Genomic DNA, 27,817 nt, shown 5'->3' with positions numbered 1-27,817 from the left:
GTGAAATATTGTAATTCTGACTTAGTATCTCATAATTATTAAGTTTTATGCTTTATTTGGAGCTTAAATGAACAATTTTTGTGGGTTTGATTAAATGTTGTTTGGGGTTTGATTGAGTGTTTTGTTTTTGTAGGATTGATGAAGCGTTTCTGTGGGTTTGATGAAATCTTGCAGAATGGCTTTCTCCCATTGGTCTAGAGGCGTACCACGTGGTGAGGCAGTCACGCGCTTTCCAGGAACCCGTCAGGAAGCAGAAAAACAAAACAAATCGGACGGAGCTTTAGCAGCGTGCGGACCTCCGAGAAGACAGGGAGCCCCGGTTTCTCCAGCGAGGTCCACCGGTACAGAGGACGTCTGTGTGGGCGTCTACAGTGAGTAGGCCCGTTGCACAGGCGTTTCTGAAGTTCCATGGGTCAGGGCTTGTGGCCGCGGCAGTGGTTAGCTCCGGAGCTAGCGGTTGTTGTGTGTCGGGGGGCTCAGCTGATGGAGGCCGACTGACTGACTGAGGCTGACACAGAAGCTCCAGCTGTGGTCCATGTAGCGTGATGTGTTGATTGGTCACAACATGAACTAGCAGACTGTTTATTTATACTGCAATTCAGGGTCAAAACTTATCATCCTAATTATATTTTAACTGCATCTTGTTGAAAAGTACTGCCTGTACCGTGTTGCCATGAGATCAGAATGATCGCCTTGCAATACACTTTTTTTTTTTTTAAATCCCCAAATTGCCCTTTAGCGCCCTAAAGATAATAGTATTTATTGTATAGCTGTGCTTTTAATGTAATTACCTCTTTGAACAGAGTTAGGGTCTGTTAAAGGCGAAATGAAACATCGGTGCTGACTTTGTGCAGGTCGCTGCAGGTACACGCCCCCTAACAGTGTTAACACAGTACATCCAGTCCCATGGTGGAAACGCTCGACACTACCAGAAATTTCCATGTAATCTGAGACAAAATAACTATCCAGGATATCTCTAGTTGCTCCTGTGGGGAGATAAAACCAACATTGACTAATCACCATCGATAGATTAGTTTGTATGTTTCACCAAACACGCTGTTCTGTAGTGTAAAAAACCGACCCCCAGATTTACTGTGAATTCTTCGGTGTATATGCTAACGAAAGCCACAGATTCTCAAAAAGGTTCTCCCTCGTTTGATTCTTTTCGTGTATTTAGAGGTTTTGACTGTAAATGTGGTTTTATATCACCTATGTAGGCCACGGACATGAAGGCCTCCGTGTTGTTTATCTTCAGCCTCAACCTACGATGAAACGGGCTGTTTACGATGGAGCTGCTCTCGTGATTGATGGCCGCTGCGGCCAATCAGCGACATCTAGAGGCGGTACTACTTCTCGCTCGACCAATAGGGACGCGGGATTACGTGGGTGTTGGCACAGTAAACTAGATTGAGGCTTTGTTTTGCCTTGGAGTCAGTGGTTTTATTGGTGTTAAAACAGAATCGTGTGTTCGATAGTAGTTTATTACGTGTTTTGTTTTTTTTTTCTTATGTGAAGAATCTTTAAACATTTTAAACTGTTTTATTCTTTTTAGGTTCATATTGTATAACACCCAGTTTACTGCAGGCAGCAGACAATATCAAAGCTAGTACCTTCAAGCCAAGAATACTCAAATGAATCAGTTGTGATTATTGTTGTTTTCTTATTTCCTGTTCTGGGATTAAATGTTAGATGTTCAGATCTCCACTCCATTGATTCCAGCTACTCTTATGAGCTGTCATGTTTTTGTTCATCTTTTATATTAAGATCCAGCTAATCTTCACATTGGATACACGTGTACAGGTCAACCCATGACAAGAGGCTTTCTTAGTTGTATTAAAAAAAACAAAACACTTTTGTTTTTGAAATAACCTTTTGAGTCTATCTCACTGTTACAACCCAGAAGGCAATCTGATATTATCATCTTTTAGATTAAGATCCAGCTAATCTTCATATTAGACAGTTTGACCCACCGCAGCAGCAGACAGATGGCTCACCTTTAGAGATCAATACCATGTTTAACAGAAAATAACAGCAGTGTTCTACTCAGCTGTCTGCAATGTTAATAGTGTGTGATAATACAGTAACGTTTGCACAGGTTTTGAGCATGAAGTTCACGTAATTATCATGCATTTGAATTTACTATATTGTCCTGCAGATTTTCTGAAGAGGCTGGTTTGCCAATAGTTACGTTTCAGAAATGTTGCGTATGACCTTCAAGAGCCATTGCACACAGAATGTTTTTCCAATTTTCTCATACATTAATTATAAGTGACAGTTGAAGTCAACACCACTAACCGTGTCTTCTTTAACATTTCCCCCATTAGTAGGTTGAATGCATCAGGTAGAAAGTGGACATTTTTTCCTCAAAGTGAATTGTGTTAAAAAGAAGAGAAGATGCTTTATTTTTTAGAGTTTCTATATATAATACAGCCTTACACTCTGCGAAAGTTGGTGATCCTCTGCATTAAAATATCTAGGCGGGTATTTATTAAGCTGGATGGTAATTGTGAGCATCAGGTAATCGTAGTCCGCCTCCGATATGCACATTTCAACCGTTACTAAGATGGTAATCATTGTATGAAGCGAACATATGTAAGTATTGTAGATTATTGAGCTTTGTGGGGTTTGTAATGATTCTGTCACACTCTCTGCATGACTTAGGGACTAGTATGTGTAGGTAACTCTTTTCAAATAAGATACTGCTGATTGGCCTACTTGGATCAGAGCCAGTGTTGAGAGGCGGAGAATGTGAGCTGTTTGCATGATGAAGGAGCTGAGAGCGACACACAGTCACCCAAACACACCAGACTCATTGAATTTCCTCTCCATCCGGAATGAAAAGCAATGAAGGAAACGTATAAGCCAATTGGAACAGACATGAGTCTGTATACATTGAGATGATAGAAAGCTCTTAGTGATGTTTTTACTCAGGCTTCTTCGCTAAGCTGCAACTATACATGCATCATTACTTTGATGACTGCCTATTCCCTATATGACGCATATTGGCATATTGGTGCCCTTCGAGGTTTTCTTCCATTTAAATAAAAAGACACTCTGTTATTTTCTTCACTCAGTGATAAAGCCTTTCTTTATTTTCTCTCTGCCTACTCACTAAATGATCAACCTACAGTCATGAGCAAGACCAAACCTGAGCTATTAATCAATGGATCTTCTGCTAACACCTGCTTGTTGCACAAAAAGAGTGGCTCTGATCTCATTTTCAATAGCCCAACAACTAATAACATACAAAGCCGTGCAGTTGCTGAGCAAAAAACTCTGATTACTCACTGCTAACTTCACAATATTTTATTAAAAAAAAGAAAACCTTTTTTTTTTTTTTACATAGTTTTATTTTGAAACTCACTGGCATAATCAAACATTGTTCATTTTGCAGTGGATGAGAAGGAGAATGCAATGGGACCTGTTTTAGGCTTTGAGGAAATCTTGGGTTGATTAAAAAGTCAGACAGAAATGTGGAACTCATAGGTCTCACTTGTTCCGATTGTTCACACCTATGCTGTTTGTTGCAGCAGCGTCAATAAGGTTTGCTATCTTGTGTTTGTTATTTTGGGGACTTGCCAAGATAGTTTTCTTGTCGATTGAGACTCGTAGACTCAGATTTATGATGAGGTCATCGAGTTGAAGCTGCACAGGGATATGTCCCTACATATGATTATGCAAAGCTTAAAATAAAACCATAATATTGGCCTTTACAGTGGTAGGTTTCTGTTTTAACAGGCTACAGAAACACAAACAAATGACCTTTAAAAAAAAAAAAAGATTCCATGAGAAGCCTGAAAACAGTCCAAAGTTAGATAGTTGTCTGTTTTTTCAGTGGGTTATCGACACACGAGACAGTGGGTCCCTAATGCTTCTGTCCTTTTTCAATTGTTTAAAGAGCTGTTAATCCTTAATGCAGCAGACAGGCTGATAGATTACGGTACATTACCTCACTCAGTAATTATTTGCTCTTCCCCATTGTCTTGGTTTTGTCCACAGCAGATTTACCTAAATCAGAAAACGCATTCACTCAGGAAACAGGTTAATGCTGCCAATGACTCTCTGTGTTTGGTATGACGGATTGTCAGTCAATAAAGATTTTTTTTGTTTTTTTCAACCCAGATGGAACAAACCTAAACCCATCCTAAAACTAAGTGAAGCTGAAAACACTGAGGGGGGCAGGGCTGCTCTATGAATATCTCAAATAAAGGGCAACAAATCTGGTGCGTAAATACCTTAAATATGCATTTTTTTTTTAACTTGTTGCAAGAGATTTACTGGTACTAAGATTGCAGCGTAAATATATGCATAAAATTTGAAGCAGTTTAATTTGAGGTGATTGTGCAATGCAATTATGAATAACGTTAACGTCGACCAAAGCATTCTCACTAGAACTAATCCAAAATCACCAACCTCTGACTTTTCACTTTGGGCTTACTGATTCAGCATTATTTTGATCAAGCAACATTTCTGATTCTTGTGAATCATAAATATCACCCTCAAAGCAGCAGCTCGTATGATCATATTTGTATTAAACTCTGCTTTAATTTTAGAAAGTATTTGGCACATATTTTTTTTTTGACTGGAGTGACACGATTGATATCCGCAGAATTCTCCAGCCTCTGGTTGTTGAAACAGGCGTTGTGCGATAGCAGAGAGAGTCTGGACTCATGCAGCTCTTGTTGTTATAATCGTGTTCTACGTTTCCTCTTTCTGCCTCAGCTGTGATTGTAGCCAGACAGCTGCCTGGAGGGGATGTACGCATGGAGAGATAATAATAAATTACATTGTTTTCCAAAGGCTAAAAGGGCAAAAATATCGGGCAACATGGAAATACATGTATTTTACAAGTTGTATGCTTTTATAAAAGTTTATCCACGTTGTTGCTTTCTTTCCTGTCTTCATGCAAAGTGCATATCGATGCGTAGTGGTGCATGACTAGGGTAAGAAATACATTTACAATTAAGTCATCCTGCAAAGCACTACACAGCCAAAGGAAGGGATGAGTGTACTTTAGTCTCTGAGATGAGAAGGATTGTTGGGTGTATCAGCTGATCACTGCCGGGGTCATCAGGTCCACATGCAGATCTTCATCCATTTGCTTTGCAAATTCTGGAAATGTAACAAAACATCTGCCTGCTTTGTTCAGCTGTTTGGAGAAGAATATTAGAGCAGGGAATTATACTTTGCTCACATATATGCAGGTTTCTGAAAGTTTAAAAAAAATTTTTTTTTTTTTTTAAGAAAAATCATTTAATTGCTTGTATTATTGCGTGATGTTGCAAAGTAAATTCTTTGAAATTGAATTTGCAAATTGATGTAATCAAGAAATGACAATAGACAACATTTAAAAGTCCTCCCCTGCTTCCTTCTTGTTTCCATCTCATCTATTGCTGCAGAGTCATGGTGTAGTGATGTGGCAAGGTTTTTTGTTACCAACATATTGGCAACTTTATTCATTGTGAGGGACAACAACAAAAATGTGTCTACCCAATCCGAGGGTCACATTATCAGAACGCATATCAGCCCATAATTATGATGATTATTCTGAACATTATTTGTATATTTCAAAAACAAAGCCAAAATCAGATTTTTAGGAAACTTTAGCAGATCTCAGACAATCAATTTTATTACAGTTTGACATATGTAATAATAATAATAATAATAATAATAATAATAATGAACAAACAAGTGTGGTTTCTGATCAAATGTTAACAAGTCATGTATAATCAATTCTTTTTTTTTTAACTTTAACTAGTTTGTTTTAAACATTAGCTCATTAGATTTCACCTCACATAACACCATGCTTTTTAAACAAAAACATCAGTGAAAATATCAGTTGATAATAATATTTCTAAAGTACTTCTGCCACTTTCCTAAACAGGTGACTATTGGCGCCCCCTTTGGATAGAGAATCTAACTTCATGGTTTATTTGTGAAGTTGTCGTTTGATGAATTGTTTGTGTCAAACAAACTGCTTTAATCACAATTTTATGGTGGGGGGGGGTCGTATTTTAGAGGCTGCACAAAATTGGACTGAGAGACGCCAGATCTATGCTAACTATTTGACCACTGAGCTGCTCGTCCTGTTTTTGTTAAACAAACATAAAACAACCCATTTAAATGTCCTGAATGTCTGTTTTTTTAGGCTACAAGCATTCATCATCCATCAAATAATAAATAGGTGGCATCCAAAAAGTAATTCACCATTTTCAATGATTTCGAAAGTCTTTCTTGTCCTCCCACTTATGCATGTTCCCTACAACCGTGGCACCATTTTAAATGATTTTAACTGGCAGACAATTTCCTTTTTTTTTTTTTTTTGCTAGGTTCATACTTTTTGCCATTTAGAACAACTGTGGATTTATTTTTCTCTCCGTTTGTCCTCATACTAATGCTTTTGTTGCCCTCCTTTTTCCCCCCTGACAGAACTGAAGTGTTAAAGAGAACCGCACAGATCACAACAGAACTGACTTTACTTGGTTGAGCCCGATTACTCACCGTCGCCGTCTCCTTCACCCCTCCCTGTGCTGCATCTGCCAGCACCCACTGTCGTCTCCTGTAGCAGTTTCTTTGTGCTGACGGACCGCCTCACACCACTGGGACTGGACAGGAGGCCCAGAGGTTCCCACAGCTGGAGCGCTAAGCCGTGCTTGGCAATGCCTCAGGTAACAGAGATAAAGGAACACTCCACTGATACGCACACACGTGTAGTGACAGGTAATACCATATTGTGACTGATTTTTATTTTATTTTTTTACCATGAATTCAACTATTTGAGTGTAAGCACAAATGCAAAGACAAGACCAAAGCAGAGCTGCATAAACAAAGGCACTTTTCAGCCTCAGTCAGAGAGAGAATGTGGCTCAGCCCAGTATAAAAGAGGCGGAGCATCTGAGCCCAGTTCACTGTGACGTTTGCGTGCTGTGCCTTCAAACAGCTGCTAGGGACAGATGGACAAGCAAGTTAATGAATACATGTGTGTGAAGGTTAATTTCTGAAACTGTTGACCAGGGTTGGGATCAATTTGAATTGGAATCATCTAATTGATCGTTTAATACAATTATGGCGTAATTCGATTAGTAATCGTAATTTAAAAAATACGTTGCTGTCGTAATCGAAATGAAATGCATCCTCATTTTACCATTTTAAAACTATATAAATCTCGGGGTACACTGACACAAAAAGGCTCAGATGTCCACACCAATAATATTAAAACCTATATTTTCATCAATGAGGAAGTCTAACAAGGTACCCAATAGAGAGCAAAGAAATTAGATGGTAGAGATATATATATATATATTTTTTTTTGTGTGTGTGTTTTACAGTTGATTTAGGACCCGTTATCATAAGAGATGCTAACACAAGAGAAAGATGAACTTTTATTACGTTATTTATTTAGGCTGCAATTGAACTTTACTGAGAACGTAATTGTTATTGACTATCTGAGGATTAAAATATATTTGTAATTTAATTGTAATGTGGAAAAAATGCTGGTCACTCTAATCAAAATGGAATTGTAATTAAACATGGGTAATTGAAAACGTAATTGTAACTGAAAAATGTAATTTAGCCCAACACTGCTGTTGACACATTCTAACCGATGAGAGTGCTCAAACAGAATTACAAGTGATAGGATTAACTACAGAAAATGATTTAGACTTTTTTTCTTCATCTATGTGTGTGCCTTCCCATGCTATCAATCCTAGGGTGCAAGCCTTTATTTGGTTTGCGTCACTTTGTCACTCATCGGCCTGGATAATAGCATGCAGCTTTCACAGCTATGGCAATATTGCTTCAGTCAAACACTGAGGGGAAGAATTAGAATGGGGAAGATTAAACATGACTAATTGATAAGCTGGGATAGGGAGGTGAAATGGAATCCCTTTAGCCAGCAAAAACAATGCACACCATCAAATCTATGCATTCTGGTACTCAGACCTATCAAGTAGTTCTCCTATGGACATGTGAGAGGTCTGACTAGGAGTGTTGCATTAACACTTGCTACTTGCAGCTCAATTGTTGGCTTTTATGATTCAAACAGTTACACAACAATGGGTTTCCAGCATTCACTCAGCTGTCGGTCAAACCCCTAGCACTTGAATGAATGTTTTCATCCCACAAACTGATGCTTTATTGAAAAGTCAAAAGAGAGTGCGGTACATTCTGCAGTCGGTGATGGTTTTTGATGATTTATTTGGTGTATTTGTCCTTTGTTGCGTTGCAGCCCAGCGTCAGTGGGATGGAGCCTCCCTTTGCGGACGCCTTTCAGAACTACTCATTTGCTGACCAGGCTCTGACCAGCACTGACCTGCTGGCCACCAGCTCTGACCCAGATTTCATGTATGAGCTGGTGAGTGTGCACACACACTGAATGCACACAGAATGCACACACGCACAGTCTTTTCACCCAGGCTTTGTGTTTGCTTTATATCAGTCACAGCTGCTAATGCTGCCTCGCATCCAAATCACGTATTTAAGTTTGAAAGGTCACTAATAATGTTTTCAATATCCCCTCCCATTGGAGACACTGAGGGGCAGCACTGGTTTTATATTTTAGCTTTTCATTTGAATGCCAATGCACAGCTAAACGGACCAGCAGACTTTTGAGGAACCTTTTCTAATCCTGAAAAACTTTCTAATCCTGCTTACATGTGAATAAAATCACTACAGATCAGCCACGACAAGAGGCTTTTTTAGGCATTAATTATATCTACGCAATAAGTGACGGATACTTCAATGTCCTTTGATTTTTATTTTTTGTGACCAAATTTTTTTTACTTCGGAGAGATTTTATGGAATAATTTGACAAAAACTGCAGGATTAGAGTTCTTTCAACAACAATTACTGAATTATTTTGTAATTTGCACAATGATTCATGTTTTCCCTGTCATTTTCACTTTCTCCTGCGGGCCGAATCGGATGCTCTGAATGGCCAAAATATGCCCCCGGGCCTTGAGTTTGACACGTCGTAAGGTTCAATTTATTCACACAACTTTTTACAGGAAATGTATTTTGGTCACCCCCAGAAATAACTCATAAGGACACATGAAAGACATCAGTAGATGCCTCTAAGGAAGACTGACAGTTGGCAGTCGAAAGATGTCAGGAGATCAAAGTGAATTTCAAAGTAAATTTTCCAGAAAAAAGATGTTGAAATAAATGAAACCTTAACATATTATTTCCAAAAAGAAGACAAAATTAACTTTCTGGAATTATTATGTTCTATTCAATTATACTGTCCTTGTTTTCGAATGGCTGAATAACCTGTGGCAGCATTTTAGAAATTATTTTCTAAACTTTATTTGCTCAAATTAAATTTAGAAATTTAGCAAATTTCTTTTAAATTTAAGGTGCAGTCCGCAACTCTCAGATCCCTCTCCCCCCCTCCCTCCCCGCTGCTCTCTTGCCCTGCCTCCAAACTTCCCCAAGTCCCTCCCTCAGAGGAGCTAACAAGCTAACGTTAGTCCGACAGTAACATCACAGTAATATAACATGCTCTGTTAAAAGCATATTACTGCAGCGCTTCTCTCTCTCAATGTGCACACACCTCAGAAGCAGCAGCAGTGTAACAACACAGTGTCACAGCAGCCCACATGGAGGCTGCTGCGTGCACACAAACAACACATGCACCACACTAGTTTCATGTAAAGCTGTCCTTACATAGTGAAAGCTTTAGCAAATTTGACAAAAAGTCACTTTTATAATAGTTACAGACTGCACCTTTAAAAACTCTCGGGGGTTATGGAACAGTGGATAGTAAAGGAGATAGGAGGAACTATTTGGACGCAGCACATGTTTTTCTTTATCACTACCACCTGCTGGGGGAGACTGTAATTGCAGGAGATGGGTGGGGGGAAAAAAAATGTGCAAAATAGCATAGGCGATGTATTTGCTGCAAATCAGGTCCTGATTGTTCGGTGTCACGTTAGTTGTGTTCCTGTTCCTGTGCTGCTGACATTTACATTCACAAAGACTGACACTCAGTGGAATGTGTCCAACTCATACAACTGCCATTCAGCTCTCAGTGTCAGCCAAGCTCAAGCATTCACATTAGCTTCAGGCTAAGAGCCGCTCATGCCTCCTCCTCACCCATATCATAAACCAATATTAGGTTTCAGCCGCACACAGCATTCAACGGATGCTGAGTCCGATAAGTTAGTGCCAAGGTCAAACACCTGTGTTTTTCTAACAACAAAACATTAAAAACGAATTACTGGCCTGGCGTGATGGTAACAGCAAGTCAACAAAATGCTTCTATGTGAATTATTTTACTCGTAAATGAAGAAATAGTTTCAAGTGTCGTACATCTCATCACTGGAATAGTTTGTGTAACTCTGTTTGTGTTCTTTGTAAAGTTGAATTTGTAAAATTCTAAGGTAACATCAGCATGTGTGTCCAGCTCAGTGTTCAGCGTGGCCTTTCTAAATCCGAGGCCTAATTGTGTGACATTTCCCCAGTTCTCAGGCAGGTGATGGGAGCTTTAGACAATAAGTGCTTGTGTCATTCCTCACACTGTCAGCTGCAGGTGTCCTTCTTAAACGTGTAGTCTGCTATAGATAGTGGAGATTCACTGCCTCACACTCTCTGTCTCACATCGCAGTAACGTTACCCTGATGATGGGGATTGTACCTGTCATTTTTCCTCCATCCTACAGATTGGTTATATATGTATATATGGGTCAATGACGTATAATGATTTCACCACATGATATTTAGTAAAATGGGCATCATCAGGCAAAGTTTGCATTAATATTATGGAAATAAAAATACATTGAAATCTTATACGGGACTATAATATCACTAAAATAGGGCAGGAAATAAGTTTGTATAGATTTTTTCAAAACAACGGTCATGACCAGACACTTTAAATACCAGAATAAATTACAACTAATTTAGTAAAATCAAAATGAGTGTTACTACATATTTGGTATCATTTTGTGCATTTAAACCTTTTTAAACCTCTGTTAAAAGCATATTACTGCAGCGCTTCTCTCTCTCAATGTGCACACACCTCAGCAGCGAGGGTTCTTTTTTGACTAAAAGAACCCTCACTCTATTTATTTTGTCTCTTCTTGTGATCTTAGCACAATTACGTTGGGTTGTTGGTGGTTGTCACCATGGGGCTTTTACCATCCGTTGCAGGACAAACAGTAAAATACCTGCTTTATGTTTAGAGCTCAAATAAAAGACTAATTAACCAACTTCTGGTACTCTAAGATGGATAAAAACAACTTTAGCTCAGCTCTTCTGCAGCATTGTTTGTGATTGAGGGGAAATTGGAGAGCTAGTGTTTGTCTTATCCTGACCATTTAGAAGATATCGATTCAAAACGGCAAATCAATGTATGAGTTTAATCAGAATATCTTCCGCCTTCTTGGTCTGTCCACCTTTTTTGACTTCTCAGCAGGACAGAGACATGGCCCACAGAGAGAGCCCCTGCGGTGACATGGTTGTCGGCGTCAGCGACGGAGGGAAGGAGATGGAGGGCTGTGTGGATCAGCTGATGGGTTTAGGAGAGAGTGAAACCGTCTGCAGCGGCTCAGCGTTCGAACAGTGGGACTCCTACTGGGAAGATCTCACCAGGTACTGGAGGATTTATATTTGTTTTACTTTGTTAGTGTTTAATGACTGTAGCCATTACTGCTGACAAACTGTTGCCAGTAAATAATAAATCACTCATACATTTTTAAAATACTGTGATGTAAGGTTCTCAAACTTAAAAAATCTATTGAAGTAGTATATCACATATTCTAAGTTGTTCTTACGGTTACTGGCAACTCTACCGGGACCCTCAAATAGGGTCCCGGTAGAGTTAATTCTAATCAACTATTCTAAAAAAAATAGAACTATTAGATTTTTTAGTTTACCTCTACGACAGGTTAGTTTTATCATACTGATGATTAGGGGTGGGAACCTCTGGGTACCTCACGATACGATACGATATGCGATACAATCACAATATCTATTATCTCACGATATGACGACACTGCGATTATCAATATATTGGTCAGAAATCAATCTACGATAATCTATGACATAACAAGAAAAAAAAGATTAAGTGAAAAAATAACATTTTTATTTTATATCTTGAAAAAGTGTCCTATGAACAGTGACACTATTTTAGTGCAACGTTTCTGTAAATAAGTCTCAAAATACCAATGTAAACGAATAAGTATCTTTCTTACCCGTGACACCATTATAGGGAAATACAGTATTCCTGTAAACAATATATTGGTTCCTTCAACAAACGGTGACAAAATTTCTTTGAAGACGTACCTGCACATTTTAGTGAAAAAGCAGAAAAGGTTTTGAAAAAAAAAAAAAAATAAATAAATAAATTAAAAAAATCGAGCGGGAGCATATCGATAATCGATCGTGCGGAAAGATATCGCGATATATTGCCGTATCGAGATATCGTCACACTCCTACTGATGATGTGTTGTTGCAATAGTAATCCTGCTCTTAACAGAATCAGAATGTTTTAGTTAGTTAGTTAGTTAGTTAGTTAATTCATTTGTTGTCCACGGTGTGGAGATTTATCTTTGGTCTCATATAAAAACAACAAGCAGAACAGCATAACAACAACAACAACAGCAACAACAACACTTACACACAGACATCTTCAGGGCAAGAAGCAGGACAGCAGTGGCAGTATACAACACTTCAACGGGAAATGGTGTTCAGTACCCCAATTGCTTTAGGGATAAAGGAATTTTTAAAAATTTTACGATTTGCCCTTGGCACTTTTTTTTTTTTATAGTTTTTCTAATTAGTTTTATTAGAAAAACTATTCTTTTTTTCTAACAGGTAACGTCTTTGAAAAAATAGTTTTTTTCAAAAACACCTTTTAAATTTGTTAATGCAGAGTATTACAGAAGAGCAGGGGTGTACAATACGTCAATCGCAGAGACATTTTGTGTCGATTGCGCACGTGGGCTGCAACATTAGAGCAACATTGAAAATTTACTGTAATGATAAAAATTACATTTCTTGAAGGTAGATAGTGGACGGTGATAATGTGCTTTTACTCTCAAAATGCAGCATTTTCGTTTAAAACCAAAATGTGCATTTTAAAAACAGTGAAGGCTGCTGTTTTGATCCAAAATAAGAAAATAAAATTAAAAAAACCTTACAGTTTGTAGAAAACATACAATAATTTAACTCATGAGTAGATAAAACCTAAAAAAACAAGAGTTTTAATAGCTACTATTGGAGTTGTAAATTGACGTTAGTTCTGTACAGAGCACAGGAATAGTCTATTCCATTGACTGATGAGTGAGAAAATAATTTTTATTTATTTTTTATTTTTTGGCAGATATACTCGGCTGACCAGCTGTGACATCTGGGGCTCCAAAGAGGTCGACTTTCTCGGATTGGACGACTTCTCGAGCCCCTACCAGGATGAAGAGGTGATTGGTCGAACCCCAACGCTGGCTCAGCTCAACAGTGAGGATTCACAGCCTGTTTGTGAGGCCCTCTACCCCCCAACTGAACTAAATCCACCTGCCCCCCAGCCTCTGCTCCAGCCACCCCAGCTCCCCTTTCACTGTCACAATAAGCGACTGCTGGTCTCGGGTCATGGATCCAGTCCAGGCTCGATGCGCCATTTCCCAAGCTCCACCTCCTCTTCCCATCCGTCCCGCAGTCCTCTCCCAGACTTTCCTGAAGGCTCCCAAAAGGCTACCAGACCTGTCCCCTCCAGTACTGAGACAATGACCAAGATCCAGAACCTCCAGGACCCTAACAAAGCTCAGCTTAAGGTCTCTGGTCGAGGAAACAAAATGGCTGCACCGACGTCTCACAGCTTTGACTTTGTACAGAAAGCTAAAGTCCGAGTGAGTTCTGCTCAGAAAGCTCAAACTGAAACGCCTCCTCAGAAGGATTTTGAAAGGCCGAACCCGCCTAAACTGCTTTCCCAGCCTGAGGATGAGAAGGCCTCCACTTCAGGAAGTGCCATGATGGCAGGGCTCCCCACTGCCACAGCCGGCGGCTCTGGTGGTGCGTCTAACTTTGAGAGAAGGGTGGACGGGATCAGGAGGCGTGAGATGCTGATTAGAAGATCACCCAAAGTTCCTCAGCTGGTGGAGCCCAACCCCACCCTGGACGACAGCGCCTCCAGGCTGGAGAGCGGCGACAGTGTGGCTGGGGCAAGCGGTGATGCCACGGCATCCATCGAAGGCGCTGAGAAAAGCAAAGAGGAGGAACACAACTACTCCCTGTTCCTGACCCGCAGCAGCAAAGGTCACACCCAGCTGAAAGAGGAGGAGGAGGAGGAGGAGGAGGAAGAGGAGGAGGAGGAGGAGGAGGAGGAAGACATGGAGGAGGAAGACATGGAGGAAGAAGAAGAGGGAGATGGCCTGGAGCTGGATGATACAGACCACGACGAGGGATTTGGGAGCGAGCACGAGCTGTCAGAGAATGAGGAGGAAGATGAGGAAGAGGATGACGACTACGAAGCAGACAAAGACGACGACATGAGTGATGCCTTCTCTGAACGAGGTGATGACATTTCATAAAGACTGATGTCCATCAACTTATTTTACTCTCACTAATGCAGTCTTTTCCTCAGTTTTGTCTTTCGTTTTTCTTCCTGAACTAAATTTCAGAACTTGTTTCCTTAGGCTGTGATGTGGAGCTGACGGACGATGTCAAAGGTCTGACAGCGGGAGTGTCCAGCCGCAAGAGAGGGAAGCGCCGCTACTTCTGGGAGTACAGCGAACAGCTCACTCCCTCCAAGCAGGAGCGCATGCTCAAGCCGTCTGAGTGGGACAGACACACGCTGCCTAGCAACCTGTACCAGAAGAACGGCCCTCTCAGTGGTACACACACTCACTCACTCACTCACACACACACACACACACACACACACACACACACACGCGCACACACACACACACGCAGACACACACACACACAGAGACGCACACTAGCAGCTGTGCACAGCATGTAGTGATATTTCAGAAAAAAAGGAAGGGAAAGAAAACCATGAAAACATGAAACGGGTTTAGACTGATAAATGTATGAATCAAACCTTTATTGTTGCGTTCTTTGCACGTGTGTTCAATTTTTTTCATATGAAAGAGTTAGAGCTTGGCGATATGGACCAAATATCATATCTCGATATTTTTTGCTGGAAATGGCGACATACGATAGAAATCTTGATAGTTCTAATTCAAATGAAGTCAGACCAGAAAAACTAATCAGGATTAAATTTGAAATGTATTCATGGAGATGCAACATCTTGTTTTTAAGAGGGAACAAGAGCATTTAACATTTCACATACAGCAGATTACAAAACACAAAACAACCATTGCTGACAAAAAGACAATTTTGCTCACAACCCACAATCTCCCACCACCCCACATCTCAGGGTAAATATATACACATATATCTACACAGTGGTAGTAGTACAACTAAATACAGGAGAAATATACATATATACATACACGGCAATACACATACATAGGCATAGGTTTACACACATAGGCACACATACATAACGTATACATGTGCATAGCTATATAACACACATCTATAGTTTTTTTTTGACTGTGTTGAGAAAAAAAAAACAAACATTTTATCATTTGTCGATATGTGCCACTTTTGGCTTTTTCTCCTATAAGGGACAGCACGTGTGAGTGAGTCCTGTAGTGTGGCTTGTGAAGGAGTAGGTCTGGGTTAGTACGCACTCAGTAATCCATCTAACTGTGCTTTACATTTACGTAGCAACAGCAGCAACTCCTAAAGTGAGTGTTTTATTACAGTATAAGCTATAAAATAAAAATATATATCAATATAGGCAATATTGTAATTTTCAATATTGCCAAAATAGAAAACTCGATATATTTTGAATCTTGATATATTGCCCAGACTTTGAAAGGGTAAGTAATGCATAATAGTGGACGTAACATATGTAGCTATGCCAGATTTAGCACATCAGCTAATGTCCATCTGTAGTCTCCACAGAATTCAAACACATAAAAAAGCATGAAACCAAGTCAGCACAAACTTAAGTACTTTACCCACATACAATTCTATACACTAAACACAAAAACAATGAATTAAATTATGTATAGAGAAAGATGCATACTGTAGAATTACATGCAGCTTGTAATATAAAGTGCATTAGAAAGTAGTGTAAAATACCTAAAACTACATTAGCATATGATGCAAAGTACATGATGCATGTCTAATACTCATTTTCTTGTCATCTTCACTCAAAGGGAAATACATGATGAAGAAGTCCCGCCGCACAGACGTGGAGGATCTAACTCCTAATCCACGCAAGCTGCTACAGATCGGCACAGAGCTGCGCAAGCTGAACAAGGTGATCAGTGACTTGACGCCTGTCAGCGAGCTGCCGCTAACCGCTCGGCCTCGATCTCGCAAGGAGAAGAACAAGTTGGCATCAAGGTAAAGAGAGGTGACCGTGTCTGCGTGACGGGGTTGACGCGTTTCTCTTCACTGTAGAAGGTCAAAGCATGTTTTTATCTCTGTGCGTTCATTGTAGAGCTTGCCGTTTAAAAAAGAAGGCCCAGTATGAAGCTAATAAGGTGAAGCTTTGGGGACTCAACACAGAGTACGGTACGTCCGACCTACAATAAACTCATCAACCTCTACAACCGTTTTTATGTGCTGTGTTTTAATGCTCATCTTTGCTCCTCTTGATCGTAGATCGACTGCTGTTTGTGATCAATGCTATCAAGGAGGAGATAGTGGTGCGGGTGGAGGACTCGTCACCACGCCCGACTAACATGACGGATACTCTGGAGAAGCTCATCCAAGAGACGCTCGGTGAGAATCTCATCATAGTTCAAGGAATTCACAAACATTGAAAAAAAAAATGACTGTCTACATTAACAACATTGATCCATTATTTGATTATTCATTGATATTTCAAAGCCATTTGACATTATTCAAAGTTTTTATCCTGTTATGCACGCAGTGCCATCACCTGTCGCAGGACAGACCTCTGACTTTGTCAACAAGATCTTGGAGAACACTGGAAGCGGCGACCCCACTGGTGGACTGGTCGGCCTGCGCGTCCCCACTTCCAAAATGTAGACCAAGAGCGCTCTGCTGAGAGGAGTGGGCTAATTATTAGCACCCATTGTAACTATGCTCCCCTCTGCATGCCCCTCCAACCTAGAGTACGTACACTTTGTTAGTCACACAAACACACATACCACTTCCTGTGTGTACGTATGTGTGCTTGTTCTAGCCATATGCCTCCACGTATGGCGTAAACACCCTAGCATTCCTGCCTCTGCACGCAGAGTCAAGTGTGTCACCGGCTCCCTACTCATTGTTAACGTCTGTTGGGGAGAGCACCTCGAAAAGCGAGTGATGGTTAGGTGAAGAGCAAACGGCATGTCCTAAATCCACTGGTGATTAAACGTGGCATTGTGGGGCGACTGGTCTTAATGGAGGTCTGCCTCCATTGGTTGAGAGGGATGGGTGAAACCACTGGAATACTTTCTAACAGTTTGTCTGAGAAAAGCTGTTACGCGCAAGACGGCGTCAAAGGTGGGAAAAGGTTTTCGTCATCATTTTGTAGAGGAACGAAAAAGTAAAATATAGTAAAGCACTTTAAGCAAAGAGAATAAAGCCTCGTCCTCTGGGGCGGATCGAGTGGCAAGAGATATTTTTTTATTGAAGGCCTGAAAATGTTCATGCCACCCCCTGTTTGCCAATCAGCTCCACTGTTGTAAAATATGTAAAAAAAACCAAATCAACCAACAAAAAGCCCCTAATTTTAATCAAAGCATAACATTCAAACAGTTAAGTGACAAACCTCCAGCTGGTTGAATTTTGTGCGCCTGGCACGAAATGTTAAAAGCAAACTTAGAGAGAAAGTGCATGTAGCATGGCGCTTTCTGGCCTTCTGTTGATTGATAACCTGGCGAAATAGGAATCTTGCCAAGGATAAGAACACGATGGACTGGGAGGAGGATGATGACAGTGGTGAAGATGCTTCTTCTCCACTCGGTAACTGTACATAAAAAAGTATCTCCCAGCGTGCGTCTTCTACTCACCTTTTTTGTGCGACAGAGACAAAGAGGCGGATCAGTAATGCCAGTTTGTGATGTCGATGCTAGTGTTTGATCAGACTTTGTTTCATTGTGCCTTGTGTGTGCATGTTTCTGTAAGTGTGTGCGTGTGAGAGAGTGACTTTTGTCAGAGCTTCCCTGAGGTGCAGCCCAGGAGAGGAATACTTTACATGGAGGGAAAACTGACTGTGAGCGTGAGGAAGGACACATTTGTGAGGTCTGTCGTGTATTTCAGTCATTTGAAGATATTCTGAATGTACATAAACAAGTGGAAGCTCTTGTTGCATGATGCCACAGAGTCTTTGTATATAGGAGGGCTCCGCAATAGATTACCCTTTGATTTGTGGTACTCTTGTCTTTGGAGAGGGTTAAACTGATTTCTTTTGTTTGTGTAGAGTTACAAGAAAAAAATATTTGCACACTATATTTTGATTGTTTTTTTGTACCAAAGACACATGCAACGAAATGGCTTCCTGCCAGTTAAAGTAAGGTTTTGCACAGCTTACCTGACACCGTATTGAATGTAAGAATTGTTGTTGTGGGATTTGGGGGGGTGGGGGGGGTGGGGGGGGGGGGTCAGAGAACTTCATAGAACTGTGAAATTAGCTTGGGTCCAATTCTGTACAGAAGAGGAACAGTGATTTCTGGGTTGTTGTTTTTTTTTTTAGTCTAAATCTAGAATAGAAAACCGTCGGTGGTTTCCTTGCTTTTGTTGCCTAGATAGCACTTCATTCCTGAATTGACTCCGCCCTCCACATGCTAATTTTGCTAATAGCGCTAGCTAGGGCACAAACCCAAAGCGCTGATAGATAAGCTATATGTTACTTTCTTTTCTCATTTGTCACAATGTATCCAATGGTAACCAAAATATTCTCAGTTTCACCTTTTTGGTTTCTGTACGTAGACCAGATCATGCGTGTGTAGAAACACCCATCAATGATAAAATGCACCTTTTCATGACAATTGATTCATTTGCAAGCATGACACATTTCTACAGCTTATCCTTGCAATGAGAAAAAAAAAATCACATAAAAAAAAAAAAAAAAAAGTTGTTATATTTTTGTATCGTATCTGCATACTAGTTTTTCTTTTGGTTTGAAGAGATTATCCAGTAAGCGAAGGAGCTGAAAGGTCTTAAAATGTATATATGGTAGCTTGAGACTTAAATTGCAGGGAATCCAGAAAGGATTTGTTTTAAAGTCCGAAACCTCAGTCTTGTTCAAGCTTTTCTCGACAAAAAAAAAAAGCGGGAACACATGTTGTTTATGACACTTGGAGGATATGGATCGTAGAGTGGTGTTTGTCTCACTTACTCTAAGAAAGCCAAAGCCACTCGAGTCTCGCCCAGACCTATGTGGATTCAGCACTGTGCACCATCTTTCAGGTTTTCAGGTGTATTTTCTCCTAAATTATCAATTTGATTGAGTTTTGCCTTTCTGGGATTTGACGTTGCAGCTTTTTGGTTGCGGACGTAATTTATCCTCTCGCATTCAACAATAAGACAATAGTCACAGTGTTCCCATAAAAATGTTCTTTACTCTCGTCTTTTTCGTGAATTTTCCCAAATTGTTTTTTATATTTTTTTTTAAATCAAACGTGAACAAGAACTCGGAGGTTTGCTTGATGTGAACGTACTCCTTCACAGAGCGATGTGCGTAGATTGATCTTTCCGTGTTGTGTGAATATATAAGAGCTTGTGCTACATAAATATATATACATATATTTTTATTGTTTTCCTGTCCATCTTAAAAAGGGAGAAATGGTGCTTTTTCTGAATTCACCCATGATTATTTTTGACTCTGTAGACTAGTTGTAGCCTGATTACATATGTCCATATCCTATTTTCATATTAATGATTCATTTTATTTTGTAAATAAAGTATACGTGAATATGTATCTTCTAAATGGTAGGTATAGAGTACTCAATCTTATATGTTTAAAAACAAAGCACTTTGTCCAAAAAAAAAAGGAAAAAAACAACAAAAAGAAAAGCATTTCTTTTTCTTCCATTTGCTGCTAAACGGCCTGGTTTGAATGCTGCAAGTGTACTTGATGACTACTTGCAGGGATAGGTGGTGTATTACCTGGCACGGCTGGGTCTATGAGCGACAGAGGAATCCACGCATGACTTGGTGAGGGCTTAGATCTGCACGTTTTTGGAGCCAGGAAATGATATAACTTGGCGTTTATCACTCCTTGGCTTTGAGAAGCCCGCTGTTTTGGTGGGATTGGTCTATTTCCTGGTCAAATCTATGTGATTTATAAGCTTGTGGTCTTGAAAGTATAATATAAAAGTAAAAAAAAGAGAAAAAAAAGAGGGTTTTGATTCCAGGGCCCCTACTTTGATCCTGATGCTGACCCCCCGAGGCGTCATGATTCATTTGCCTTCAGTAGAGGTTTCCTATGGAAAAACTGATTCTGCTTTGGCTTCCTCTTCAGGTTGATGTACAGTGTAGACAAATTTCTTCAGAGAGCTATATTGTTATCATTTGTAAACAGATTTCTGCTTGTGACTTAATATGGAGGGGGTTTAGCCTAGGGTGGCCAGGAAGAGCTCGTTGGAGCACGTTGTTCTGGGCCGCCTTGGGAGAAGTTACTATATCACTGTACTGTATGGCATGCCAATTACAAAACGGAGACTCAATGCGGACACTTATTGCCTTCTTAGACAACTTCCCATACTCACAAATAAACAAAAAAAACTCCTACGGTCAATAACAATAACAAACAACAACAAAACCTGTCAGCATAAAAACCTTGGATGAAGCGTATCCGTCAAACGGCTTCGAGAGGTTTTTTTTGTCTTTTGCTAATATGCGGAGCGTATCTTTTCATTTCTCAGGTATGATTTTTGGTCCATGCCTGGCATATGGGTCAACAGTGATTAACGGGCCAACCGACGGCCGGCTGGAAAGCAGCAACGTGTGTGTGTGTGTGTTATATTGCTGTCGATCACAAGGCAGGTGGAGGAAATAGTCCTCACGTGGCAGGCGCGAGCTGTGCAACTTTACATTCAAACCAGTAGACTCTGTGGCATTCTAAAAGTCAAGGAAATGAGCGATAATACACATGAGTAAAATAATTCCTCTTCTTTTTTTTTTTGTAAGAAACTCAAACTCTATACAGTGAAATATTAAGCTACTAGAGTGTTTAAGCTTGTGCTACTCTCGTCCAATAAAAAGCTTCTTGGATACATTAAGCTCTTCTTCAGGGTGAAGTCGCTCCTTTGTCCGACATGTGTGATGACGTCTAAAATCTAAAGAAAATATATTTATGTATTCCAACTATTGTCGCTATTCCTTACTTTGTACAAAATATTGTGTGTGTATGTGTGTGTGATAAAGATAAATGTCAATCAATATGGTGCAATGCTCTGTATACAACTCAAAGAGTCCAAAAATTCACCCGCAGTCTTGAAATTGGTCTTTGAACGCTTCACTATCTGCGATTTCTTCCTTTTTCATGAAGGATTTGACTCGAACCGTGGGTTTGTCACGAGGTGCTGTTTACTTTTTAACCGTCCTAAAAAAAAAAAAAATTAAAAAAAGAGGCATCTGTTCATACAATTGTTTAGATGTTTTCATTGATTCACACTTTTTTCATGATGGTGTATTATGGCGTGAATTCACTTTCGGATCAATCGAAGAAAGTTTCAAGTCAATTCTCGACTTGAAACATCTTTGAAAGGAAGATTTTCTGTTTCTATGATTTTGACTTGTGGGGTTGGAATTGATGAACACAACATGAGTTCATCTGTAAAAACCAGTCTCTGAGGATTGACGCCACTGTTTAACATAGACATAGTTTAAGAGGGTCTTTACTTTAAAAAAAAAAAAAAGTGCAACAGTGTGGTATATTTAATTCTGTATGATTCTGAAGCCTCTCCTGCTGGCCTTTGTATAGCTGCTACACATATTGTATAAGTGGGACTTTACAGGGTTAAAAAGTTAATCATATTGTAATAGTGGCATTCAAGTTGCATTGAGCTGGTAATTTCCAATGCTAATCACTTAAAAAGACAATGTTGGTTTTTATTTGAGATTTGTTTTATAGTATTTGCTCTAATATGTTTTTTAACTTTGTGTTGTTTGGCCATTTTACTTGAGCGTTGCAGCATATTTGACTTTTGATTGTATTTCTTGTCCACTCTCATCTTTTAAAAATATATATATTTTTTTAGTTATAAACATCTTAAAGAAAGTTGTAACCAAAGTGATGCACAGATACCAAGTCCCTTTGATTCTTCACAGATTACCAGATAAAAAAAAATACATTTAAATTATCCTAAAAGTAAATGAAAGGCCTGAAATAATTAATACAAGAAGCTTTTTTTTGTTGTAGTTTGTTGCTGATTCAATGGTGGAGCTTTTTTTCACTGTATATAGAGCTCTGATACACACATTTCTTGTGTCAAAAGCCCTACTTTGAAAGATCTAGTACAGCACTGTTATTTAGCTTTTCGAATAGCTTTAGAGGGGTGGGGGATTCTGGGTAATATTGACTTCTGCTGTCAGTTCAGTGGTGTCTAACCTCAGGGCCTGGCTTCCAGTGGCTTTTGTGACATTTCAAATATATCCTGACTCGTTGGAAACCACGTGGGCTGGGATTATTGTGTGTGTGTGTGTGTGTGTATCATCAGAGGATGTGTAGCTTACATCACCCTCCACGTGTTTCCCCACCCTGAGAACCAAGCAGGAGTTCTGTTACTGCACGGTGACGAAAGAATCGATCGGCATCTGGACTTTCCTTCCCCTTAACGAGTCTTTATCGTCATAAAGTGGTTGCATGGCTTTTTGGGGCACACCGTACTCCCATCCCAAATGTTCATACATGCTGCTATTGAATGAGCACAAAAAACACTTCAGATTTAGGATGTCTACAGTGCATCAACTTCTCACGCATCTCTTTGTTTTTCCTCACCGTCAAAAAGGCAAAACGGCTTCAGTGTTATCGCACTTTCGCTTTAACACGCTAAAGGTTTAAAGAAAAACCCCTTTTGATATGATGCCTGCTGACCCAGGTGCCTTAATCAAACTTTTGAGAACACAAATCTGCACCTTCTGTCAGTCTGGAGGGGGTCTTCCTCACAGAAACAAGGGGACTGGGTTCTCCATAAACATTCAGGTCGCACAGAAACTTCATTTGAACTGCAACACGTTGAAATTTGACCGTCGAGAGCCGTTTATGTGGCAGTGTGAAAATGTAAACAGTGACTTTCCTTTTAAAGCACTGCAGTTGAAACGCTTTAGTGACCCCTTTTTGTGATCTTGAGCGTTTTTGGAAAACCTGGTTCTATTTCCACTCTTTCTCTGCCCACTATGCCACTTTGTTATTGTGTTTTCTGTATTGGCTGCTGCTATCACTGCTGTTTGTTTGTATGTTTAGAGAAGAGCAAAAGTTCTATGACCGTGGGAAGCCTGGTCCTGCTTTTTTTTTTAAGTCACTTATTAAATTACTACAAAGCTTTCTTCTTCTTCTCTGGTTTTGACTTAGAGCACTGTGTTGCTGCCTCTTGACAAAAAAATACAACAAACAAAAAAAAAGCATTAAAACGTTGCTATAATGAAGTGCCAGATCCTCCTTGAAGTCAGTGTTGGCACCGAGTCGCAGGCTGCGAATGAAACGACAAAACTGAGCATGGAGGTAACCCATGGTGCTAACCTTCCCCGGCTGGGTGCTAACATGGCTGAGTTCAGTAGCTGTATTAGCCATACTTTTTTCCTTCTGTTGACGACTCCGGTCAGGCTTGCGTTTCTGACTGCTGTAAAACTGACATAGCAGGGTATAAAACTCTGCTGCTGCTGCTTTGCTGATGAATGTAGACTAGTCTTCCTCAGCGGGACCGTTGGGACTAGTGTGTTTGAAGCTTTTTTCTTGTTCCTTCGAAAGCTCACGGAAGTAGACTCTTTGTTGTCAGGATCCAGTGAGATTTTGAATATTGTATCTATTAAAGGCCACTGTATTTCATTTTTTTTTTTTTTTTTTAAATAACCTTTTTTCTTCATTCTTAATATTCAGGTTTGATATTTATGCTTTGTTTTATATTCCTTTTGTATGATTTTCCTCCCCTAAATTATATATATATTATGGCCATTTTCCACTGAGAACCGTGTGTTTGATATTTATTTGTTTCATCCTGTAATTTATTATGCAAAGAGGCAATTGAGATTATTAAAGACAAATTTATCGCTTTTTGACTGAACCAGGCTTCAGCGCCTTTTGAATAATAATAATTCCTTTATTTTATCCAGCACTTTTTTAAAAACCAAAAGACACTTTACATCGAGAATTGAAACACAAAACATAAAAACAAGCATTTGGAGACTTTTCTTGAGATCCACAGACAAACCAACGTCACAATCAAGCACCAGATTTCACCTTTTAACTGTACAAACAACCCGGTAAAATGAGAATTATCGTAATTATTCATACCACATATAGGCTCGCTCAATGTTTAAGCAATCCACTTATCAAACAGAAAATATATTGTGCCTCCGCTATCAAGCATGACTATTCTTTTTAAACATAATGGTTATATTGTAAGTTCATTATCATTGGTATCATTTCCAACCCCTGCCTCCTAACTTATTTTAAACGACCACATTAATAAACACTGCCGTCTTCCATTTGTAAACGCACCAAACCATGACTGCCATGCTAACAATAAACACATTTAAAGAAAGAAAAATGTGTTTTGGAAAATAATTCATCACTGATTTACAAGCAACACAATCTTTGAGATCCTAAACACAGAATCAGATAAATCTATTTCCGAGGTTATTGATTATTCCTTTTTTCCATTTCAAATTGAGGTATAGACTTGTACATTGGAGCGGCTCATTCATGGCACTATCTAGCTAGTAAGAATGTGAATTGCAAATCACTTTGAAATGTGAAACTCCCTTAGCCCAACCCAGGCATTCTCTGATTGGCTAAATCTCCTTATAATTGGCACCTACGTCAACCAATAGCGTACCTCGTAGAAAGAGCGGCAGATTATTGTCTTAAAAACATGTAAATTAGCATATGGGTGTGCAACTTATTGGCTGGAGTGACATATTTGCGTATTTTATCCAGTAAAAAAGTACATTTCTTGGAAAGTGACATTAATACTGGTGCAATTTATAGTCTGGAAAATACGGTACATGTCCTAATTGGAAAAATGTCATTGTCTTCTTATAAAAGTAAATATGTATTAATTTGCTATAAATTCAAGTAATGCCAAACCTAATTGCAAATTTTAATACAGATACTTTTTAATGTCATTTTTGAAAATTCTTGCCCACACTTTGGTAATCAATGATCTAAAACTTTTAATAGGATAAAAAATAAAATTATGTAAGCAACAGGTGTTTCTCCTTGGTTTTAGTTATTCACCCTAAAGCACAAGTCAGAAACACTGCTGTCTTCCCACAACGTTGTGTATATTTTTTACCACCAGAACAAGCAGACACACTCCATTTTGTGTCAGTTTGATTGTGACTTTGAGTAATAATTGTCTGTAGAGCTCAGGAAATACATCCGATTCCTTAGGTCCTTAAAGCAATCATTCCCCAAACTCACCCTCGCCTATATTTAGGGAGTGGGATGAGATTTTGGGATTTAAACTTTTAAATCTGTCACTTTTTGAGGGACAACCTCACCGCTGAGGCATTGATGTGTCGCCCCTTGTGGGTTCTATTTATGTTGTTTATCGTTACGTTTTCAGAAGGGCTTCGGTTCGCGTTTGTTTTGTCAGGGAGACTTTGCAGGGGTTGTAAAGGCTGGTGGGCAGAGACCCCTCACTCTCCCTTGCTATGAGCAAAGCGGGGGTGAACTCATTTCCTCTTCTGCAGACTGATCTTAGTAAAGCAAACGACAATAACAACAACCCACACTGTAATAAAACAAACAACCCCCTTTTTCTATATCAACACACATCCAACTCATCATAAAACACTGCAATGATTTACTTCTCCTTCCAGACTTGCCAAATTGCATGAAGCAAAACACTTTCAAGAAAAAACAAGCTGTTTAAACTCGCGCATCTTTTTTTGGTTCAGTTTCTTTTTTTTTTTTTTTTAAAAGAACAGCAAGATGTTCTCATAGGAAATCCATACAAGTCCAAACATGTAGAGCTCCACAGCTACATGCCATGTTATGATGCTTCTGGTCTTGTATGGTCACTTCTTTTACTCGATAAACAGCATGGGATCTTTCTGTAGTTAGTCCTGTGTGTGATCCTCTTCCCAGTCTCAGTAGGAAGGCTGTATTTCATTGCTAAGTGCTCTATAATAGATCTCTTGGTGACTATGATTTCATTAGGAAACAAAAACCTGCAGAACGTGTATCCTGCTGAAACTAACTTGATCCTCTCTTTAGCGACAACGTCTATATTTGTAGTTCACATATATGCCTGTTCGAATACATTATCTTGACAGTTGTTATATTTATGTTGTGTAATAAATGTCGTGCTGAGTTCATACTTTTTTTTTTTTGTTTGTTTTGTTTTTGACTAACTTTGCTTTACATTGTACTTTTCTCAAAGGCACAACGAGTGGCTTTGTGCACAGGCATGGAAATGTAAAAGATGCTTTGTTCTTGTTTGGCTTTGTTTTTGTTTTTTGATTTGTACTGTAACAGCCGAGTCTGTTCCAGAGCTTCTGACAGTTCCGTCTCTGGCTGCTCGACATCCTGCAGACGTTTGCCCTGAGTCTCTTTAGTCTTTCGGTGCCTCTCTTTGTTTTTGTTTTATGTCTTCTCTCTGTTTTCTTAAAAACAAAAAGTCAGTTTTTCTCTGTTGTATCAGCCAGGTGTTGTTACTTCAGCTCTGCTTGTAACCACGTTAGTCTGATTATGTTTCTTGATTTTATTATCAAATAATAAAACCATTAGCACCCCAACCTGACGTTTCTATGGATTTATTGAAGGAGTATTCATTATGGAGTATCAAATTATTATTCTTTTCAACTTTGCTTTTCATATCATTTTAATGTATTTTATGTTTAAAATGACTGGCAAGCAAGCGAAATGTTTTTCTATAGCACAGTTCAGACATTTGGATGCAAATATTCTTTTTTAACCCAAGTTGAAAGCTAAAATAAATAAATAAAACAACATAAAGACTATAAGAAATTCATTTTATTATGAAAACAAGTAAACACACCCACACACGTTATATTAGGCTATATATTAATGGATGGTTCACTCAAACAAACAAAAGCTTCCTGCTGATTTTTAAAGGTAAATTCATTCTTTTTACAGGCTATTAAATTTTAATATAATGCTTCAACTTTTAATTATAAAACAATTGTAACCTACATATGAGTACTTTTTTTGTACACATGCCACTGTCTCCCTATGACAGTACCTCACCGATCACAAACAATAAGATGGGAGAAGAGGAGAGATGGGTGTCCCACAGAACCAACTGTTGTCCAACAACCTGGAGTCAAAGGAGCTGATCCTCAACTTTAGGAACTGAATACACAGATGGCATTAAGGGAAATTAAGGTAAAGGTTTTAAACTCTGAAGGTATTTAATATTAAGAATATACAGTAACTAGTCCACTTGTCTATAATACAGAAAATTCAGTATTATTAATATTCACTTTATGATGTATTACTTCATGTGGTTTTTCACTTCTCAAAAATTACTCTTGAGATTTATGACAAATTGATTATGGATTAGTTTGTATTAAATTCAATTCAAGTTTAATTCTGAACAATAAGGTGTTAGAAATCAGGGTATTATTGTAGCAAAAATGTTACAATAATACATTTTGCT

General features: G+C 39.1%; 1 protein-coding gene across 5 annotated transcripts; it reads left to right on the top strand.

Moving 5' to 3' along the window:
- The first annotated feature begins 233 nt into the window (after window positions 1–233).
- Window positions 234–27,532, top strand: crebrf (creb3 regulatory factor). 5 transcript variants are annotated; one of them, XR_003675507.1, is made up of 11 exons: window positions 234–371; window positions 6,430–6,668; window positions 8,228–8,353; window positions 11,407–11,585; window positions 13,318–14,501; window positions 14,624–14,821; window positions 16,226–16,415; window positions 16,513–16,586; window positions 16,677–16,796; window positions 16,948–18,269; window positions 27,398–27,532. XR_003675507.1 is itself a non-coding variant. In XM_028466917.1 (11 exons), the coding sequence occupies exons 3-11, from the start codon at window positions 6,660–6,662 to the stop codon at window positions 17,064–17,066; spliced, it is 2,199 nt and encodes a 732-aa protein (XP_028322718.1). In that variant the 5' UTR covers window positions 256–371; window positions 4,123–4,223; window positions 6,430–6,659; the 3' UTR covers window positions 17,067–18,589. The 5 variants fall into 5 exon arrangements, 4 of the variants coding, with proteins under 4 accessions (XP_028322720.1, XP_028322719.1, XP_028322717.1 ...); XM_028466917.1 differs by lacking the exon at window positions 27,398–27,532 and adding an exon at window positions 4,123–4,223 and having other exon boundaries at window positions 256–371; window positions 16,948–18,589; XM_028466919.1 differs by lacking the exon at window positions 16,948–18,269 and having other exon boundaries at window positions 27,398–27,527.
- Window positions 27,533–27,817: the final 285 nt, after the last annotated feature.

Source organism: Gouania willdenowi, chromosome 14 (assembly GCF_900634775.1).
Source record: "Gouania willdenowi chromosome 14, fGouWil2.1, whole genome shotgun sequence".
Classification (NCBI taxonomy): Eukaryota; Metazoa; Chordata; class Actinopteri; order Blenniiformes; family Gobiesocidae; genus Gouania; species Gouania willdenowi.
Note: the sequence above shows the minus strand (reverse complement) of the source record. Positions and strands in the feature narration are given on the sequence as shown.

Bases quoted from the DNA above. Each gene is read 5' to 3' on its own strand.
- crebrf (XM_028466916.1), top strand. The intron at 14,502-14,623 runs GTGATGACATTT...TTGTTTCCTTAG, and splicing joins TGATGCCTTCTCTGAACGAG to GCTGTGATGTGGAGCTGACG. The intron at 16,416-16,512 runs GTAAAGAGAGGT...CGTTCATTGTAG, and splicing joins AAGAACAAGTTGGCATCAAG to AGCTTGCCGTTTAAAAAAGA.